Genomic DNA, 19,445 nt, shown 5'->3' with positions numbered 1-19,445 from the left:
TAAACTCTTAAATCTGCTTTTCATTTATTTATTTTTATTTTTTTTACCGTACGCTTACCGTAAGCTTACGGTACGCGTACCCCGTGATTTTTTTTAAAATCAATAAATGTTTTTTTTGTACTTTTCTGTCCTTCTTTGACCCCCTTACAAATGTTAGGGGGTCTGTAACTCTCCTCATTGCCCCCTTTCCTTGTTTTCTCTGTTTTTTTTCTGAGTGAAACACACAAAATGGCGGCCGCCGCTTCCTGGTTTCGGCCGATTCGAATGTTTACTAAGATCTATGGGCCAATCAGAATCTCCTTCGCGCACGCCATGTTTCTTCCGTACGCTTACCGTAAGCTTACCGTACGCGTACCCCGTGATTTTTTTTAAAAATCAATAAATGTTTGTTTTGTACTTTACAGTCCTTCTTTGACCCCCTCACAAATGTAAGGGGGTCTGTAACTCTCCTCATTGCCCCCTTTTCTTGTTTTCACTCTTTTTTTTTCAGAGTGAAACACAGAAAATGGCGGCCGCCGCTTCCTGGTTTCGGCCGATTCGAATGTTTACTAAGATCTAAGAGCCAATCAGAATCGCGCTCGCGCACGCCACCGTACGCTTACCGTAAGCGTACGGTAAGCGTACCGTAAGCGGGCTCAGATATATATATTGATTTAAAGGCTATTTTCTCAGAATCTACTGAACAGATTTACACCAAACCTACAAAAGGCACTTCCTTGACCTAGGGACTACCTCTCTGCCAAATTTTGAGTAATTCTGTTCAGCCGTTCGGGCTGTAGCTCGTTCTAAAGGTCCTATGGAAAAATGCATGGGAAAAACGCGTTTTGGGACCCCCCTTTTATCTCAGCCCCCGCTTGACGGATCCCCCCGAGACTTTCAGGGTAGGAGCGGAGCGTAGCGCCCCACCTATTTTGAGAAATTCGCGAGGATTCGGCAACCGGCGCCAAAGTTATTCAAAATAGAATGTTGAGGTTTTCCTATGGAAACGTGGTCCTAACTATAACTACCTACTGGCGACCGCCAGTAGGTAATATATATATATATATATATATATATATACATATACATATATATATTGAGTTGAGCATTGGAACATTATAAGCCGCAATAGAGTTGGTTAAGAATATGAAGATTCATGTGAGGTAAGATAGTCCTGATTTAGGACGAGCACTAATAATCAAGCGTATTGAGAAACCTATGCCTCATGTGCTTTACATATTGTTTTCCGGTTTGAATTTTAGGTAATCGACCTAACTGAATTTTAAGGTACCGATTAACCCTTCATGGGTAAATTAATGTAGCATGTCATACACTTTGGGTGATACGCTAATAAACCCCAGTGACTTGGCTATTAGGCAACCCAAACAATCAAATATATAGCGTATTAAGGATATACAGAATATGTGGTATTCAATGGATATTATTTGAACTTGGAGCGACTATTTTAGTTAATAGGTATGCGCGTATGTACAATCACTGAGCACTAGAATCTAGGTTAACCTCCGTTTTAAGAACACTTTACAGTCCCTGTGCATGAGGTTGAAATTTGGGCTCACCTATGTTATCAATTTAATTTTATAAATATTTGTACTCGAATTGTGGTATTTGTGTTACTTCCAGCCCTGAGGAAGTCGTTTGGGTAATCCCTATAATGACGAAACGCGTTGGGAGTGGAAGATTTCTGAAAATAAAGAAAAGAACAGAAGCCCAACTGATTTTTGTGTTGTTAAGATAATTGTCATATTGTGATTTGATATTGTGTGTGTGAATCAACATCTTGTGATTCACAGGGTAGAGCATTGATATTAAACACAAAACATAGACAGAGAATAATCACACAGTGAGAGAGTGCCTAGTGCAGTAGAGGTTCTTGCTGGACGGTCCTGAACCCTAATGTTCAAGTAAATGGAAGTGTTCCGTAGACACGGAAGCCCGCAGCAATAAGGGCTTACATGAGCAGTTTCTGATATGGGAAAAGAAGAAGGGAACCTAAATTAATGAAGGCCTCGGGACCCCATTTGAATAGTGGGTCCTTCCCACCAATGGATTCTCTTTCTGTTCTCTGTTTGATTAGGGCTACTTTTGCTCATGTGGTGTTGATGGCCTCAGAGTTTACCCTTACCATCTACAGTTTAGCATGGGAGGGTGTTAAGGTCAGGATTTTGAAAGTAATGAACAGTTAGAAAAACCGTCTGAGAGAGTTATGGATGTGTATAGGCAGACCTATTTTGTCACGTCTGTGAGCTACCCACCCTTGTGAACCACTCCCACACAGTACCGCAGGTTAGACACTTAAAGCCAGCTTTTACCTCTACTGGGCTCCCATCGTATTTACTCTTCTCAGAGGCTTTAGCAGCTGGTTTTTAGTATACTCAGTCAATGGCTCTAGTTACAGACGTTGCAAGTTTATGGCCGATAGCCCTGCTGATGAATACAGAATGTTCCAAAGTGCCGAGAGGCCACCACAAGGTTGTTTGTAGCGCTTCCCAAAAACCATAAAATAAAGTCGGGTCCTTGTACTAAAGGCGCCCACCTTAATGTGACATTACACACTACTTTCCTATAAATATATGTCTAGAATGTAGAAGGAGAGGAAACTTCTAAATCCCTATGGCACTGAGAGCACATGGCCCTGCAGTGTACTGCCCTCTAACACCCACAGTTGAATCTATGCTTGCAATCGCACACTGCCCCCAGCGGTGAGTGGTGGATGTACTTAGGGATCTGAATTAAAAGGAATTAATCCCAACTGCAGCGAGATGCCTCCGTTCAGTGGACCAAACAAAAGCAGGTTTGCATTTTTAAGCGATCTGTGGACTGCAATAATTCTTAATTAGCATTGAGGGATTTATTAATTTGCATACGGTGAGAGTAATATGGAGACAAGTGAACACAGAAAAGTGTACTTGTGTAAAATGTCTTTGCAGTTCTCGACACCACAGATTTAAAAAAAAAAACACCACTACAAATGCTTTACAAAAGCATTTTAAACAAGACAGAAGTTGACAAATGCCACAGTAAATTTTAAAAAAGTAGTCTAGTTAGACTTTAAATCCCCCGAGGTTAACATGAAAAATAGGAAAAAACAAACAAAACTATACTTATGCTGTGTAATGAAAGTTGCAATTATCGCCAAAGAACTGCGAGGATGGAGTGAAACCAGTCACACTTCCTTATGCTCCTTGTGCAATCTCTATTTCAACCCACCCTTTCTCTCTCACTCTCATGTCTCCGATAACTCTTCACCCTCTCTACCTTACTCCTCCCTCTCACACTCTGTGCCTTGAAGTCTTGCGCTCCTGCTACAATTAACTCCAGGGAGTTGGAGACACTGGGAGCCGCCCTGGGCTTTGAAAACCGGCCTCCGAGGGATCCAGCCCACTGGGGAAATGCCCCGCGGACTAAAAGGCCTGTCCGCCCCGGTTATTAAAACCTCCTGCAAGGAGGATGATTTACATTGAGCTATGGTTGAGATGCAGGTTCTTGAAAACCCGGAACCCCCGGCAGCGTGTAAGAGAGCTCCCCTATCCAGCAGTTTGAAAGGCTTCACAGCGGAAAGCTGTCAGGAGCGCGCATCTGCCAAGGCCGCCTTTTCACTCTAAACGCCACGATTATAATTAACTGCCACATGGCTAAACTCTCTTCCTCTCTAGCATTCCGACAGACGTCTCTGACTTGACAGTTAAAGAAATGGACAAACTGTACCATCTGTCTAAATCTTCTACTGTCATTACCACATTCTCCTCTTTCAGTGGGGAGGGTGGATAAATACAAGTTTCTCTGTAATCGCATAATCCAGCGCTGTAAAGGGGCTTCATGTTACGTGTGACACCTTCAGCCCGTCACAGGTTTTTATGACAAGGAGTCTTTAAATTGATGCCATTGTTCGCAGATGGAAATCCGAAGCTGCAACCACCGGAATGCAAAGCTTTGACGGATGACAATTTAGGCAGCTAAAATGCTGCGCCATTGCATGAGAGTTCTTGGCAGATAAAAAAAAAAACTAGCCAAATTAACAGAAGTCTATTCAAGAAGAGAGCAACTATTACAAGAGAGATAGAGTGCAGGAGTGGAACTAAGGTGTAAGGTGATGTATTCGCCTAAGAGTGGCAGGAGCGGCGGAAGCAAAACCATTAACCAGAAAGCACGGTCCCGAAAGTGAAAGAGGACCACGCTGCAGCCGGAGCATGGGGATCTCTTGTCTTTATCGGGCCATGTGTTTCTAATTAGAAAAAACATGGCCCCATAAAGATAAGAAAGTGCTTTGCGACAGCAGCAAAGCAGGCCACTGAGTCCGGATCAGAAGCGAAAGGGCGTGAACCCAAAACCCTAATTTCCAATGGCAGGCCACCGGACGCCAGCCAATGGAAATGAGGCGCGGGTCTTCAAGCCCTCATCTGAAAGTCCTCCTTAACAATAAATATCGCAGGGTGAGCAGCGCATACGCTCCACGCTAGGCGAGACCTAAAAACATGGGTGGCACATCCTTCTCTGTTCAAGCAGCCAAAATATGGAACTCTTTACCCCCAAACATAAGATCCACCGCAACTAGTCAAGAATTGGCTCTTCCCCACACAAGCACCATACGCTAACAGAAATATACAGCATATCCCTATGTATATAAGCATTTATTTGAGCTATAGATATGTACCTATACATGTGTATTGCTTTAATAAATAAATAACTTTTTAAATACAACACTTGAAAACCAGAGTTTATTGAATGCATCTTTAATCTACATATACTTACTTCCTTTATGCATCTATATACCTTCCATGTACCTGGATCTACGAATTTAGTACTTTCCTAAAAATATAAAAAATCCACTACCCTGTTTCTCACCCTATACCTCTATCAATATCTTTAATCTACATATACTTACTTCCTTTACACATCTATAAACTTTCTATGTACTTATGGATCAATATAGGTATTACTTTCTTCTAATTCAGCATATCCAATGCACTACCCTATTTTTCACCCTATACCTCTCTCAATATATGTTCTACCTCAACTCTCTGACTCATCTCCAACCTCTTTCTACTAGTCTTTCCAATGCACTACCCTATTCCTCACCCTATACTTATCAAGATATCCTCTACATCCACTCTCTCATTCAACTCAAACCCCATACCACTTATGACCCCAAAAATAGCCCTTTCTAGAATCTCCCCAATTCTACCCCGCCTTGCACCATCTGACACCTTTTTTAAAATACTGATCCCCCAAAACAAGCCTTTCTAAACTCTTCCCTCTGACTCTTCCCCTTCACATCCCTTTTTACTCATCCCATGCCTCCCACTACTGCTATGACGTCCAAAAAAAACATCTCGAAATCCTTCACTCATCTATCCCTCCACTATACTTTTCAATCAAAATAACACACTAACCTGTCCACTTATCAAATTTTATATTTTACTATACTAACTCACCACTAATCCTTTATGGGTTCTGAGTAGCGTGCTACTCGCCGAAAAAGGCGCTTCAGCACCTCATTAGGGGTAGCAAGCACTATATAAATGCAACCCTTTTTCCCTCTTCTATCCCTCCACTATCCTTCGCATTCCAAATAACTCAATCCACCACTCAAATTACTTTCATATTTCACCATACTAATTCACCATTAATCCCTTTATGGGTTCCGGAGTAGCGTGCTACTAGTAAAAATAAAAACGCTTCAACACCCCATCAGGGGTAACAAATGCTAAATAAATGCAAACCTTTTTTCCTCTTCTATCCCTCCGCTATCCTTCTGAATCCAAATAACTGACTAAGCTATCCACCACTCAAATTGCTTTCATATTTCACTATACTAATTCAACACTAATCCTTCTTGGGTTCCGGAGTAGCGTGCTACTCGCCAAAAAAGCACTTTGATGCCTTGTCAGGGGTAGTAAACGCTATATAAATGCAATTACAATACAATACAATACAACACAATACAATACATCCTCAAACTCCTGAGGTAGTCTCACAATCCCCCCCAAATCAAAGCCCTACACTGGCTCCCCTTCAGCAAACAGTGCCAGTTCAAACTGCTTACCCATGCCTGCAAAGCCCTTCACAACAAGGGTCTAGCCTACTTCAACTACAGGGTGAACATCCAACAACATACCCACATACTTTGCTCCGTATCCCTCTTCCTGGCTCACACCCCCCCCACACCCACAGTAGTCCCCGAAATTTTCAAAACTAGTGGCCCGCTCTGGTCAGCTCCTGTCTTGAAAGTTTCGGATTGATTCGACAAGCGGGGGCTGAGAAAAAATGGGGGTCCCAAAACGTGTTTTCCTCATGAAATTTCCATAGGAAACTTTAGACACAGCTAAAGCCCGAACTGATGAACGGAACTACACCAAATTTGGCAAAAAGGTAGGTCTTGTTTCTGAAAGAGCCCTTTTTGTTAAATGGTGTAAATCTGTTCAGTAGTTCCTGAGAAATTTGAAAAGGAAAAAGTTTTGATATCGAAGGATGCGGTGGATTCACAAACACTCCTGAGCAAGAGCTGCATTCTCATTGGCTGCCAAAACTCCAAACTGGGAACTGTTGGCAGCCATTTTGTGACTCGGCAGAACCGAGTCACAAGAAAACAGTACAATAAATGTTTAAAAACAAGAAAAGGAGGCAGAGTAGAAACACTCTGACCCCTTCGGCCTGTTCAGGAGGTCCCACAAGGACCCCTAAGGCCAAAAAAAAGTATATTCTTTTTTATAATTTCGGCAGAATGCGCGATGGTGTCGCGAATCCCGCCAAACTTTTTTTTAAAAATGAAGCCAGCTCTTGATTTAAATGAGGCCCCCGGGTGGGCCAGGTCCCTGGGGCATTGTCCTATTCATAACTGCGGGTGCCTGCTGGGCCCCCGCAGCCCCAGGGACCACAACCTCCCGGGGCTTTTAAAAAAAAAAAATTAAACCTGTGTGGGGGGGGGGGGAGGCTCGAGCCCCCCACGCCCATGGGACCACCACCTCCCTGAGGCATTAATAATGTAAATTAGGGGTTTTTTACGGGTCCCCGAGCTCTGGGGACCACCGCCTCCCTGGGGCTATATAAATAAAGTGAGAGGGGCCACTTGGTCCCCTCCTGGAGCCCTTGATGGCCAGAGGGACCACCACCCCTGCATTGTCCTGGGACTCCCGCCCTGTCATAGCAAACTTGCTTTTGATTTTGGAAGCGAGAGCAGGGAAACCTGCTCTCTCTTCTGAAAATTCAAATCAGATTGCTTTCCCACATGGGGAGCTGCATGTGAGCAGCTCCCTGTGTGGAAAAGCAGTGCCGGCTCCCCCAGGAGGCAGGGAGCTGGTGGGACTGTGGGGGCATTGAGGCTACCCCCTCGGTCCCTAACCATGAGGCCAGGTCCCAGGAGATGGGATCCCCGGGGTCCAAATTGGCCGGGGAGGGGGGTGGCAGTCCCCTCTCCTCCGTTTTAAAACAGAAAAATGTATATTTAGGCATGCCCTGGGGGATGGAGTCCCGGGGGCGAATGTAAATTAATGAAAGTGGACTGTTTAAAAAAAAAAATGTTAGTCCTGACCCTAGCGCAGTGCTCAGTATGGCCCCCTGGTGTGAACACGAGGGGTGTGTGGCTCCCAGCATGGCCCCCCTGGTGTGAATGCGAGGGACGCCGGCTCCCAGTGCGGCCTTTGGTGTGAACGCGAGGGGTACGCGGCCCCTAGTGTGAATGAAATGGGTGCGTGGCTCCCAGCGCGGCCTCTAGTGTGAACGTGAGGGGTGCACAACTTCTGTATAATATAAAAAAGAATGAATATAGTTTTCCTAACTAAAATTTATTCACAATTTTGTTTAAATATGTATATATATATAGAAAATACAAAAAAACAGCATTGAGGTACATTAGACTTACAAATTTTCATTTAAAAAAAAAAAATGAGTTTGAAATTCACTGAAAAACCATAGGTTTCAGGCACGTTATAGTTAGAAATTAGCATTTAAAAACCATAGAAATTCACTCAAAAAACCATAGCTTTCAGGAACGTTATAGTTAGTTGGACATTTCACTCATACAAAACCATAGAAATTCCGGTGTTATAGTTAGTTCAGCTAACTATAACTCGCGCCCCCCCCCGTAATGCACTGCTGATGACGTCACATATTACATCTTTCATGACATGGTCAGTGACATCACTGATGACATCACTGATGACATTTCAAATGACATGACTGATGACATCATCCACTTGAAAATCTGATGCACCTCAAAGTTAACCTGAATATAACCTTTCATACACCCAATACAGACTACCATTTTCAAAACAATAGACACTGATTCCTAGGTCTACACACACATCCACTCATTCACCCATACAGTCACTCATACTTGCAATCACTCCTCAATACAACACTATCATATGCACTCATACACCTATACAGACACTCACACACTGCCACATATCCAGAGTTACTTACACACCTAGTCAGTCATGCAAAGAATCAATCATACTTCCTTGTACTCACCCATACAGTTATACAGACACCACCTAACCTATTTATACAGATACTAACACATAATTACTCTCTTATAGAATCACTGACACAAATACACACTCATCCATGCAGCCACTCTCACAATTAATGACTCTCACATATACTTATTTATATACACCATCACTCCCATATACTGTCTTTTACATATGTAGTTACTTGAACATGTACCACTGAGATATCCATTCACTTACCAACACACCCATACACACACTCACCCACCCATACAACTGTTTCCACATGCACTCCTGAACCTGTACACCCAGTGAAGCAACCACTCACACATCTATGCACAGAGTCACACACCTCCCACCCACTCAGGCAGCCATACAAATACTCAGGCAAGCAATCAATAACCCATAAAGTCCCTCATGCAGCTACTCACCAACCCAAGCAGCAGCTTACACAACAACAGACGTTCACACAGTTTAGTCACTAACCCATGCATTCAGTGAGACACATTTAATCACTCACTTATACAGTCAGTCACGCACCTACTAAATCCTCCATACTGACACTTATACACCCACTCATTCTTCAATACAGCTTGGCATATATATAAAACAAATGTAAACTTCTCAGAAACACACAGTCACTGGATGATATCATCAGTGATGTCATCAGTGATGTCATTTGAAATGTCATCAGTGATGTCATCAGTGATGTCACTGACCATGTCATGAATGATGTAATATGTGACGTCATCAGCAGTGCATTGCGGGGGCGCGAGTTAACGACGCAATTTCTATGGTTTTGTACGAGTGAAATGTCCAACTAACTATAACGTTCCTGAAACCTATGGTTTTTTCAGTGACCTACTGGCAGTCGCTAGTAGGTAGTTATAGTTTGGACCAAGTTTCCATAGGAAGAGCATTTTTTGTTTTGCTTATATCTTTGGCGTTGTTTGATAAATCTTCATGAACTTTTCCGAACTAATTCTTTGGTCATATCAGCTCCAATGTTGAAAGTTTGGGGGTGATTCGTCAAGGGGGGGGCGAGAAAAAAGGGGGTCTCTATGCAATTTCCATAGGAAACTTTAGACAAGGCTACAGGTCAAACAGGTGAACGCAATTACCCCAAATTTGGCAGGGAGAAGGGTTGAGGTCTAGAAAGCACACTTTTATTTATTTGGTGTTAATCCATTCAGTAGTTTTGGAGAAATATCGAAATTTACAGATATCGATATTTGGGAATTCTGCCATCTGATTGGCTGAGGCGTTACGAAGTGTTGGCAGCTATTTTGTGATTCTGTTGAAGTGAGTAAGGGGAAAAAAATGCAAAAAAAGTAGGAAAGGGGAGGGTAGGAGCACTGTAACCTCTGTGGTGTGTTTAGGGTGTGCTATACAGGGGTGTGAAGCGAACTACTCATCCCCACCGGTTTGAAAGTGCTGAGCTTCGGAAATTAAGTGAGGTATTGCCTAGAGTCTGATGCTGCTAAGGTGAGCTGCTGCGGGACTCGGGGATTAAAGCGTGAGCCCAAACTGTGTGACTTATGCTGTGAAGTCTTGTATCCTCTCCATTGCACCACACCTGTGGAAGGATAAAGTAAATTTAACAAAATGAACACAAAACAACAAGGCGAAAGACTCCTGTCGAGACCAAGAATGTCGATGACACAGCCTGGAAAATAAAGCACAGAATAAGGATGTGTGTAATGCGCATATCAAAGGAGAGAGACACAGAGAAGGAAATAAAAAGCTAGAGAGAAAAAGAGAAGGAAGGAAAGAAAGGGAGTGAGAAAGGTTGATAGAGAAAGAGAAGGAAAGGAACGAAGAGAGTGAGAGAGATTGTGAAGAGAGGGAAGTGAGAGAGAGATACTGCACCCCTGCGCATCCATGACCAAATAATTACCTGCTGCCACCGGAGTGTCTACCAGTGGGCACTCCACGTGTCCATCAAAGCTCCGCGGCCCAGCAGATCTCACAGATGTCGCTGAGTCCTGAGTCATGAATGGCGGAGACCACATCAGCTTCTCCGCAGCCCGGCAGTTCTCACACATCGTTGAGTCCTGAGTCAGCAATGGCGGAGACCACATCAGTTTCTAGTGCCGCTAACCCTGTGCAATGCAAGTCAGCGCCACGTGGTGGTAGGCCTCTGACGGCCATACAACTTAGGGTGCGACTAACCCTGTGCAACTCAAGTCGGCGCCACGTGGTGGTAGACCCCTGACGGCCACATCAGCTTCGGTGGCACTAACCCTGTGCAAGTCAAGTCCACGCCACATGGTAGTAGGCCCCTGATGGCTATACAGCTCAGAATGCGACTAACCCTCTGCGCAACTCTTCATGGACTCTTTATGATTCAGACCCGTGGAGCGTCCGCCATCCAGTCACCACCAGCAATAAAGGATGTGACGTTGTCAATGCATTATATTTGCGCGGTCACATGGCCTGTGACGCATGTGAAGGATGGGTGTGGTGTGTGCAAACCTGCCCTCAGGGAGTGGTCGTGACATGTTGACAACTAGAGCACTGACCGGCACACCAACAGCGAGTACGCCTGCGTCAGGTAGCTATGTGGGGGTGTGAAAACGTGTTTTCTCAATGGATTTTCCATAGGAAACTTTAGACAAGACTACAGGTCAAACTGCTAAACGGAATTACGCCAAATTTGGTAGGGAGAAAGGTCATGGTCTAGAAAGCGCACTTTCTTGCATCGAGTGAAAATATAAAGGAAAGGTCCAGGGGGCAATTTAATATACCGGAGCTCTGTCTGTGAAAGATAACCCTTTCACGCTCCCTCTTCCCAACATCACCACTTCGCAGCTATAGCATTAGAAGCCAGTCCGTTGGCTCGCTGATCTCTACCTTTGCGAGCTAGTACGCTGCTGTGCCTGTATCTCTGGGAGCTACTACGCTGCTGTTCCTTTGGGAGTGGACAGCTCGTAGTACTGCGTCGATCGAACGGGCTGCAGTTGTCCCTCTGCGAGCCTGGGTGCGAACTGTTCATAAGTCACACTACATAAGCATTGAAAAGCCATTTTGTAATTCAGTCCGTCATCTGGCATCTGTCCGAGGCATTTCTGAAAACATATCGGAGTTCTTTTTGTGAGAGATTCCCCTTTCACGCTGCCTCTTCCCACATCAGCAGATAACGCAGCCTCTTCCCACAATACCAACATACCCCCAACAACCTTCTTGGGCCCAGAATTGTCCCTGTGCTAGACATGTATAGATTTACATATAAACATTGCCATTCAGGACTCAGGACACAGTTACACATGTGGGATCGGCTTGTGTTGAATAGGGTTAGTGGCACCACGTGTCGCCGGCCTTGCATATGAAAATATGCCTAACTGATCAAAGGGAGTATGCTGCTGTGGTCGCTGCCACGGACTTGGCGTCACTGCCATTCAGGACTCAGGACACAGTTCCACATGTGGGATCGTTCGGCTTGTGTTGAACAGGGTTAGTGGCACCACGTGTCGCGCCTTGTGTTGTACAGGGTTAGTGGCAGCATGTGTCACCGGCCTTGCATATGGAAATTTGCCTAACTAATCAGAGGGAGTCTGGTGCTGTGGTCGCTGCCATGGACTTTAGGTCGCTGCCATTCAGGACACAGTTCCATATGCGGGATCATTTTGCTTGTGTTGAACAGGGTTAGTGGCACCATGTGTCGCCGGCTTGTGTTGAACAGGTTTAGTGGTACCATGTGTTGCGGCTTGCGTTGAATTCTGCCAGAATAAGTCCACGTGGTGATGACTTGTGGTGCAGTGAGTTAGTAGCACCTAAAGCAATCAGCGTGTGCGCACTTTGCGATGATGCGTGGTCCGGGCGGGCCTCACTGGTAGCAATGTCTTTACATGCTTTGAAAGAATCTTCATAGCAGTCAAAATCTCCAAGTAATTCCATTTCAGTCCTCCAAGGTTTTAAGAGTTGGAGAAGAGCTAAATAGAAAAACTCTCTCTTATCTGAAGTATCACAACTTAATTTCCTGTGATCAATCAAATTTCCTTTGGCATTCTTTACGAAACATCCATCAGATCAAAATACAGCATATTTCCCTTCAGTTATTTTTTCTGTAACATTTTTTCTAAAGCTATAATGTTGCAGTATTTCATATAGACATATGTTTTCCAGGTATGGACTTCTATTTGGATAGTATGCGAGGAACAGTAATTGATTTACCTGCAACATATTGTATGTCCATATTTGCATTCCAGATCTTCAAAATTAATGTACTTCGATTCTCCTGTTCTTTTTATATTATAAGTATTTTTGGGTGATTTTCGAGTGAAAGTATGCCTCACTGCAGACATAAAACTGTTCACTCTTCCTTGCGATGACTAATGGAGCACTGAGTAAGTAGTACCTTTGGCGCTCAGCGTGTACGTACCCTGCGATGATGTATTGTCTGGGGGGACCGCACTGAGAGCAATGTCTTTTATCTATTGAATTCTGCCTCAGTAAGGCGACGTGTCAATGTCTTGTGGTGCACTGAGTTAGTTGTACCTTTGGCACTCAGCATGTACGTACCCTGCGATGATGCGTTGTCCGGGAAGACCGCATTCGGACCAATGTCTTTTGTCTATTGAATTCTGCCTCAGTAAGGCCACGTGGCGATGACTTGTGGTGCACTGAGTTAGTAGTACCTTTGGCGCTCAGTGTGTACATACCCTATGATGATGCTTTGTCCGGGAGGGCCGCACTTGGACCAATGTCTTTTGAATTCTGCCCTAGTAAGGCCACATGGCGATGACTTGTGGTGCACTGAGTTAGTGGCATCTGAAGTACTCAGTGTGCGTGCACCCTGCGATGAAGCGTGGTCCGAGAGGGTCGCACTGGGAGCAATTTATCTTGTGTACTGCACTGCGTCATCTGCAATTGCTACTCCATCTGAATTGTGAGGCCTGCTGTCCGCAGTGTAGCTTGAAGGCAGTAGTCTGTACAGACATAATTCTGCGGTGCTGTGCCACTCGGTTCACAGGGGGCCTGTGTCGAGGAGACCCACGGTCATGGCGGCAGCCTTGTGGCAGCGTCAGGCCCGCTGCTCTGGCACAGTCGTTGGTCTTCACAGTTCATAATTGAACCACGCCCAGAGCCCCGGCCTATTTATTCACATTCCTACACTGAAGTGGCGTACGCCGGATGAGCCCACTCCGGTTACGCTTATGCTTACAGGGTGGGACGATACAGCTACATGACTGAGATTGTGCCTAGTGTTTGACGTAAAATGGTTGGGTCCACTGTCCACAACACTACAAGCACCAGTACTATTTGTGCACATGGAGAGGTGTGTGTTCTGCATACTAAGATGTGTCCAGCACATCACCGTTACACTTTGCATTGTGTGCATTGTTATTCATGGGTGAATTGCTTCCTTCACATATAGTTTGTTCACACCTGTCCCAATATTCAGCTATTGTATGGCTGAGGGGCCATGCCGTTTTCGGAAAGTTCGCTGTCTTGTTCTGCACTGCCTCGGTGGTAGAGGGGGGCTCCTGGGAGTGGTGGTGGGTGTTGTGGTGTTCTTGGGTGTCGGAGCTGCTTGATCAGTAGGTCTATGACATGTGTTGGTCTTCAGATGTGGCTCTGGACTGGGCTCCCTTTCAGACTGTATGTAGTTGTTTAATATTTAAAAAACAAGAAGACATTAATTAATAAATACAAAAAATACTAAAACAATTTTTAGGATATTAAAGTTACAAAATATCCATTTTTTTTCAAAATTACTTAGAAAAATATAGGTTTTATGAACATTATAATTAGAAATTAGCATTTAAAAAACCTTTGAAATTCACTGAAAAAAACCATAGGTTTGAGGCACGTTATAGTTAGAAATTAGCATTTAAAAAACCTTAGAAATTCACTGAAAAAATGATAGGTTTCAGGTTACTTGGACATTTCACTCATATAAAAACAGAGAAATTCGCCCGTTATAAGTAGTTGAGCTAACTATAACTCGCGCGCCCGTAATGCACTGGTGATGACATCACATATTACATCACTCATGACATGGTCAATGACATCACTCATGACATCACTGATGACATCTCAAATAACATCACTGATGACATCATCCACGTGATAGACTATATATGAGCATGTTACTGCATATCTTGTCACATTAAGTTGACTTGGAAACACTGGGTAATTACTTTATGAGGTGCAAAGCCGGCATTCAAATAGGATTGGAATCCATATAATTATCATAAATCATAACGGGCACTTGCCACTAAGGTCCATTCAGAGGGGCACGACTAATAGGCTGTTGATAAATATTATTATGTCTCCCTCATCAAATGATTTTCATAAATTTAAAATGTACAACCTCAGTATATTACACTTGTGCCTTGATCCATGCAATAACTATTATTGTATTTGCTGTAGAACTGCATCATGAATGTTTCAACGCAAAACTTTATTGATTGCATAGGTATTGACGAAGTGGACCATTGCTAATGTGCATACATTGCCCCAAATGCCAAAATGTATTATGAATCATCATCAGGATACGGGTTGTTATGTTGGAATTTCGGCCACAACCTCATGAATCATTGTCTTAATAGCTTTTTTGATTTTTGCCAAAACAGCACCTCATATACCCGTTGACCAACAAAGCAATTGTATTAACCTGGATGTCAAGCAGTGTTTCAGTGTAAAAACTTTATTGACAATAATTCAATAGTCGGTAACAACGTGTAGAATTTTATCATGTTGACTGTTATTATTGAGGTCGAAAATGTAACACTCAATAGCAATTTCAAGCCGTAACTATATGAGGGAATATGATATGGTGAAATAACTTGCACAGCGAGAAATTGTCAAAAAACTGTGTATCAGTCTACTATGTCTATGATCTTTGGAGGTTGTTTCTAAAGGAGATTGGCATACAGGAAACCACTTGACAAAGCTTTACGCCGAAATGCATAGTCCTTACTTTGGTGCACAATAAAATTATTGTGCTGTCTTCTGGTGTGCCGCATCTGGTTTTCATGTTATCTGAGACAATTTACAAGAAGTCCTATAATATATATATATATAAACAGGTCAGGGCTCACAATGTAGGCGTCACCACATATTACATGCACAAGACGCCGCACCCTGCAGTCCGAGGGTGCAAACATGAGCCACACCATCCGAATTCGACACAAGTATTTTATTTCTAGTGGACAGATTCATTGTGATTCATCATGACACAATTCAACCCCTCACAGGTCTTGTTCACATGATTCTTGCAGTAGTCAATTTCCTGCCCAATATATCTGTTTGTCAGACAAGGAAGAGGGACAACCACACACATACCACTTGATTTTAAAGTAGCAGTTCTGATATTCATTACTTTTTTCTATTATGGCACTATCAATGCCAGAAATTAGTGAAATCACTGTTTATGAGTAGTTCTCATCTCAAAATCATGTTTCCAAGTATTATTGGTGCAGTATTTTTCTTTTTAACAGAACTCATGTTTCTAGTCAGAAACACATTAACTAAAACATTACTTTCATGCTCCTTGGAAGCATGACTTTTGTTAAAAAGAAAAATACCGTGCATATAATATTTGGAAATATGATTTTCTATGATTCATCAGCTGATGGCTGAACCAGAATGTGCAGGGAGGGATAGGGCCAGTCCATGGGAGGGAGAGGAGGAATGGTAGGTGCACTTTTCAGTGCGCTTGTCAGTTTGGGCTGCTGTCTTTCACCGGGCAAACTGACATGAGCAATTATGTATTTTCAACCTAGCTGTATTGTACAGACTCAGCTCAGGCCAATGCCCATGCTGCTCTCATGCTTGAGAGCAGCAGGAGGATTGGATGGGAAGTCCGTGATGCTGTCCCAAGTACTGCTGGGACCAAGAATAGGAAGCAGAGGAGCTCAAGGCATCTGGCACCACCAGGTAAGTCTTTAAAAAATATTTTGTATTGTTAACCACCGCCACGCAATCCAACCGCATGCTCCCCCTGTGTGCTCCCTCTACCCCCAGTCCCACTCCACCCACCCGAACCACCCCACCACTCTTTATCTTTGTCGCCCACTACTGACTGTGGCCCTCTATAAAGCGTTCATAATAAATATTGGGGAATCTCATTTGCGTTCTCAAGATTAATACGGTCTCTCATTTCTGCTTATTCCTCAGCATCACCGCAACAGCAAAGATATTCTCCATTTCATGCCTAACAGAAAGTTGTGATAGAAGCCATTACTATTGCACTATTATGTGACTATTTCCGCACCATGGTGTTTGCTCCTTTTATGTATTGTGACTAGTTTACTTTTTAAAATCTATAAATAAAGTTTTTAAAAAATCTATTTATTTTTCAGGAAAAAGGAAACCCTGAATCTGATTTTAACACCAAGAACTTGCTGACGACAGTCCTTAATCTGTTCTTTGCAGGGACAGAGACTGTGAGCACAACACTGAGATTTGCATTCCTGCTTCTTTTAAAACATCCTGAGATCACAGGTAATGTGAAACAAATGAAAGCTTTTTTCTTTCTGTTCCTACATTTAATTGTGACTCTTGTTTTCACTACCTCTGTTTCCACACAAGTCTGCAGAGCATGATTGGTGCAGTGGCCCCTTTAGCACAGCAGCTAACTCCTGCACAGCAGCTATCCCATGCACTGCATAACAGAGTGGGACAGGTGCATCAAAAGGCCATAGCACTATTTTCCACTACATCTGTTTCCACACTAGCCTACAGAGCACTATTAGCACCCTGGTCCCATTAGTACAGCAGATAAATCCTGTGCAGCAGCTCACCTCTGCACAGCAGAGCGAGAGAGGTACAACGCAAGACCGAGCACTACCTGTTTTTACACACAAGTCCACATAGCACAACTAGTGCCCTTCTCTCTTTAGCACAGCAGCTAAATCCTGCACAAAAGCTAGACCCTGCTCAGCAGCTAACCCTTTCACACTAGAGTGAGGCAAATGTTCCGTAAGACCCGAGCCCTAGTTTTCACTACCTCTTTTTCCCAAAAAGTCTGCAGAGCATGACTGGCGCACTGGTTCCTTTAGAACAGAAGCTAGCCTCCGCATAGCCGCTAAACTCTGCACAGCAGGGTGAGGCAGGTGCAGTACAAGGCTAGGGCACTAGTTTCCACACAAACACCCCATCTATTTCCACACAAGTGTGCAGTGCACTGCCATCTTCCTATCCCTATCCAATATTTAGCCGCGACAGCAGCACAGTGAGTCAAGATTAGTGCTTAGTGCATAATGATGGTTGGCACATAGTTCCACATAAACAAGACTCCAATGTTTCCACGGATATGCTCATGCCCTTATGACAGTGCACATCTCAGATGGGCTGAGGAAACTGCAGCTGGTGCATGAATATTTATTAGAATCCAAGGGGGCCCGGTGATAAGATGGTCTGTGGTTAATAGTGACCATTGTTGAAAAGCATGGCTTTCTCAGACCCTTAGGATAAGAGTTAACCCCTTTAGCGAATAAGGAGACTTTGATGGAGAACCCCCTGCTGGTACATTAGTCCCTGGGGGTGGGTGGAGGAGGAATAAGGTGGGTTTATGGTGAGCGGCACTGTTTGCACACCATTACAAACCTGTAATGCATGGCTACCTCAAGACCAAACACAAGTTAACCCCTTCAGCACACAGTGATGCTGTGCAGAATAACCCTCTGCTGGTGCCTCATTAGTTTGCTAGATCACCATGGGCCTGGCGACATGGTGGTCACTGGCTGACAGTGGTCGACTATGTTCTCATAGACACCCCCCACCCGATGCATCCACACAAGCGGCTTCTCAATCAGCTCCTCACAGCTGTATAAATAATATATGATAGGTAAATTAACCCTGGCAGCTGAGCCTGGCATGCTGCTAACCAGACAGCAGCCTGCTGGCTACCGAGAAACAGGTGGGACTTCAGAGACAGGAAGTCATCTCCGCTTAGTCACTCAAGCTGCAGCTAAATGAGTTCATTGAAAGCTCTGCTGTGTCCTTCTGAAAACAATGCAGTTTATATTATTTCTACAATCTGGGTGCTCTCTCTAGTGGTCAATGTACAATGCATCCAAAATATCATAGGCATAGAAAAGGGGTAGACACCCCTAAACTTAGCTACGCAGAGGCAGGCAGAGTTTTTGTCGAAACGTTATGTGGCAAAACTGCCGGCGGGGCAGAGTTTAGGATTTGTCCCCGGACACTCATCGTGCAACTATCTCCACATGCTGGCGCATGAGTTGTGTTCAGCGAGGGACCTCCTCGAAGCGGCTCTTACCCTCTCCGTGGACCCACACAGCGCAGATGGTTAGTGTGTCTGCTACAAAAAACGTGTACCATGCAGATCACAGAACTGAGTGCGAGTAAACTAGGAGCAGCGCTATTAAAAAATGAAATGTTTGTCAGAAAGGTGCTATAGAGAGATAAGGTGCATTGTTGGTGAGTGGTAGTGAGGGAATTCATGGAGGAGGAGGAAATGGGGGAGGGGCACCACTGTTGCACAGTGTGCGACCAGTGCAAGGTCCAGCTTTGGCTGGGAGTGTAAGTCCCCCCGAAGTTCGGGTCTAGTTGCTACCTTGATCACAGCGTCCGTCATGAGCTGCATTTAACATAAATTCTATCAAAAGGCAAACCATCAGCCTGGCATTCAATGCAGCAAGTTTCATATAGTGTGTTAGAAACAGCCCTTTTTGCAGGGTTATCCCCAAACTTTGTGCCGCTTCCTCCTTTGTTTTTCCTGACCTGTGGTTGTTGACTATACGACTCTGGGCACTTTACCACTGCTGATCAGTGCTAACGTGCATATGCTCTCTGTGTAAATTGTTATTTTGATTGGTTGACCATGATAGGCATATTTGTTTTACGCCTAGGTCCCTAGTAAAGTGCACTGAGTGTGCTACTAGTGGGCCTGCAGCACTGATTGTGCCACCCATAGGAGTAGCCCTAAGATGGTGTCTCCAGCCTCCCTAAACTTCCTTACTGAGAATTCCAGTTTAACAGGATGGCCTGGAACTGTGTGTGAGGCTTCTCTGCTGTTGGGAG

General features: G+C 44.1%; 1 protein-coding gene and 1 long non-coding RNA gene across 5 annotated transcripts in view; one reads left to right on the top strand and one right to left on the bottom strand.

Annotated features, from left to right (window-relative positions):
• Positions 1 to 19,445, top strand: part of LOC146798093 (cytochrome P450 2G1-like) — a 488,692-nt gene that overhangs the window by 350,626 nt on the left and 118,621 nt on the right. For all 3 annotated transcript variants that reach the window (XM_085625313.1, XM_085625311.1, XM_085625312.1), the window contains exon 7: positions 16,760 to 16,901. In XM_085625313.1, the coding sequence (XP_085481439.1) occupies positions 16,760 to 16,901 (142 nt within the window). The remainder of the gene's footprint in view (positions 1 to 16,759; positions 16,902 to 19,445) is intronic.
• Positions 1 to 19,445, bottom strand: part of LOC146798094 (uncharacterized) — a 526,362-nt gene that overhangs the window by 430,656 nt on the left and 76,261 nt on the right. The window lies entirely within an intron of this gene.

Source organism: Triturus cristatus, chromosome 9 (genome assembly GCF_964204655.1).
Source record: "Triturus cristatus chromosome 9, aTriCri1.1, whole genome shotgun sequence".
NCBI classification, from domain to species: Eukaryota; Metazoa; Chordata; class Amphibia; order Caudata; family Salamandridae; genus Triturus; species Triturus cristatus.
This window is presented reverse-complemented; position numbering and strand designations above follow the sequence as displayed.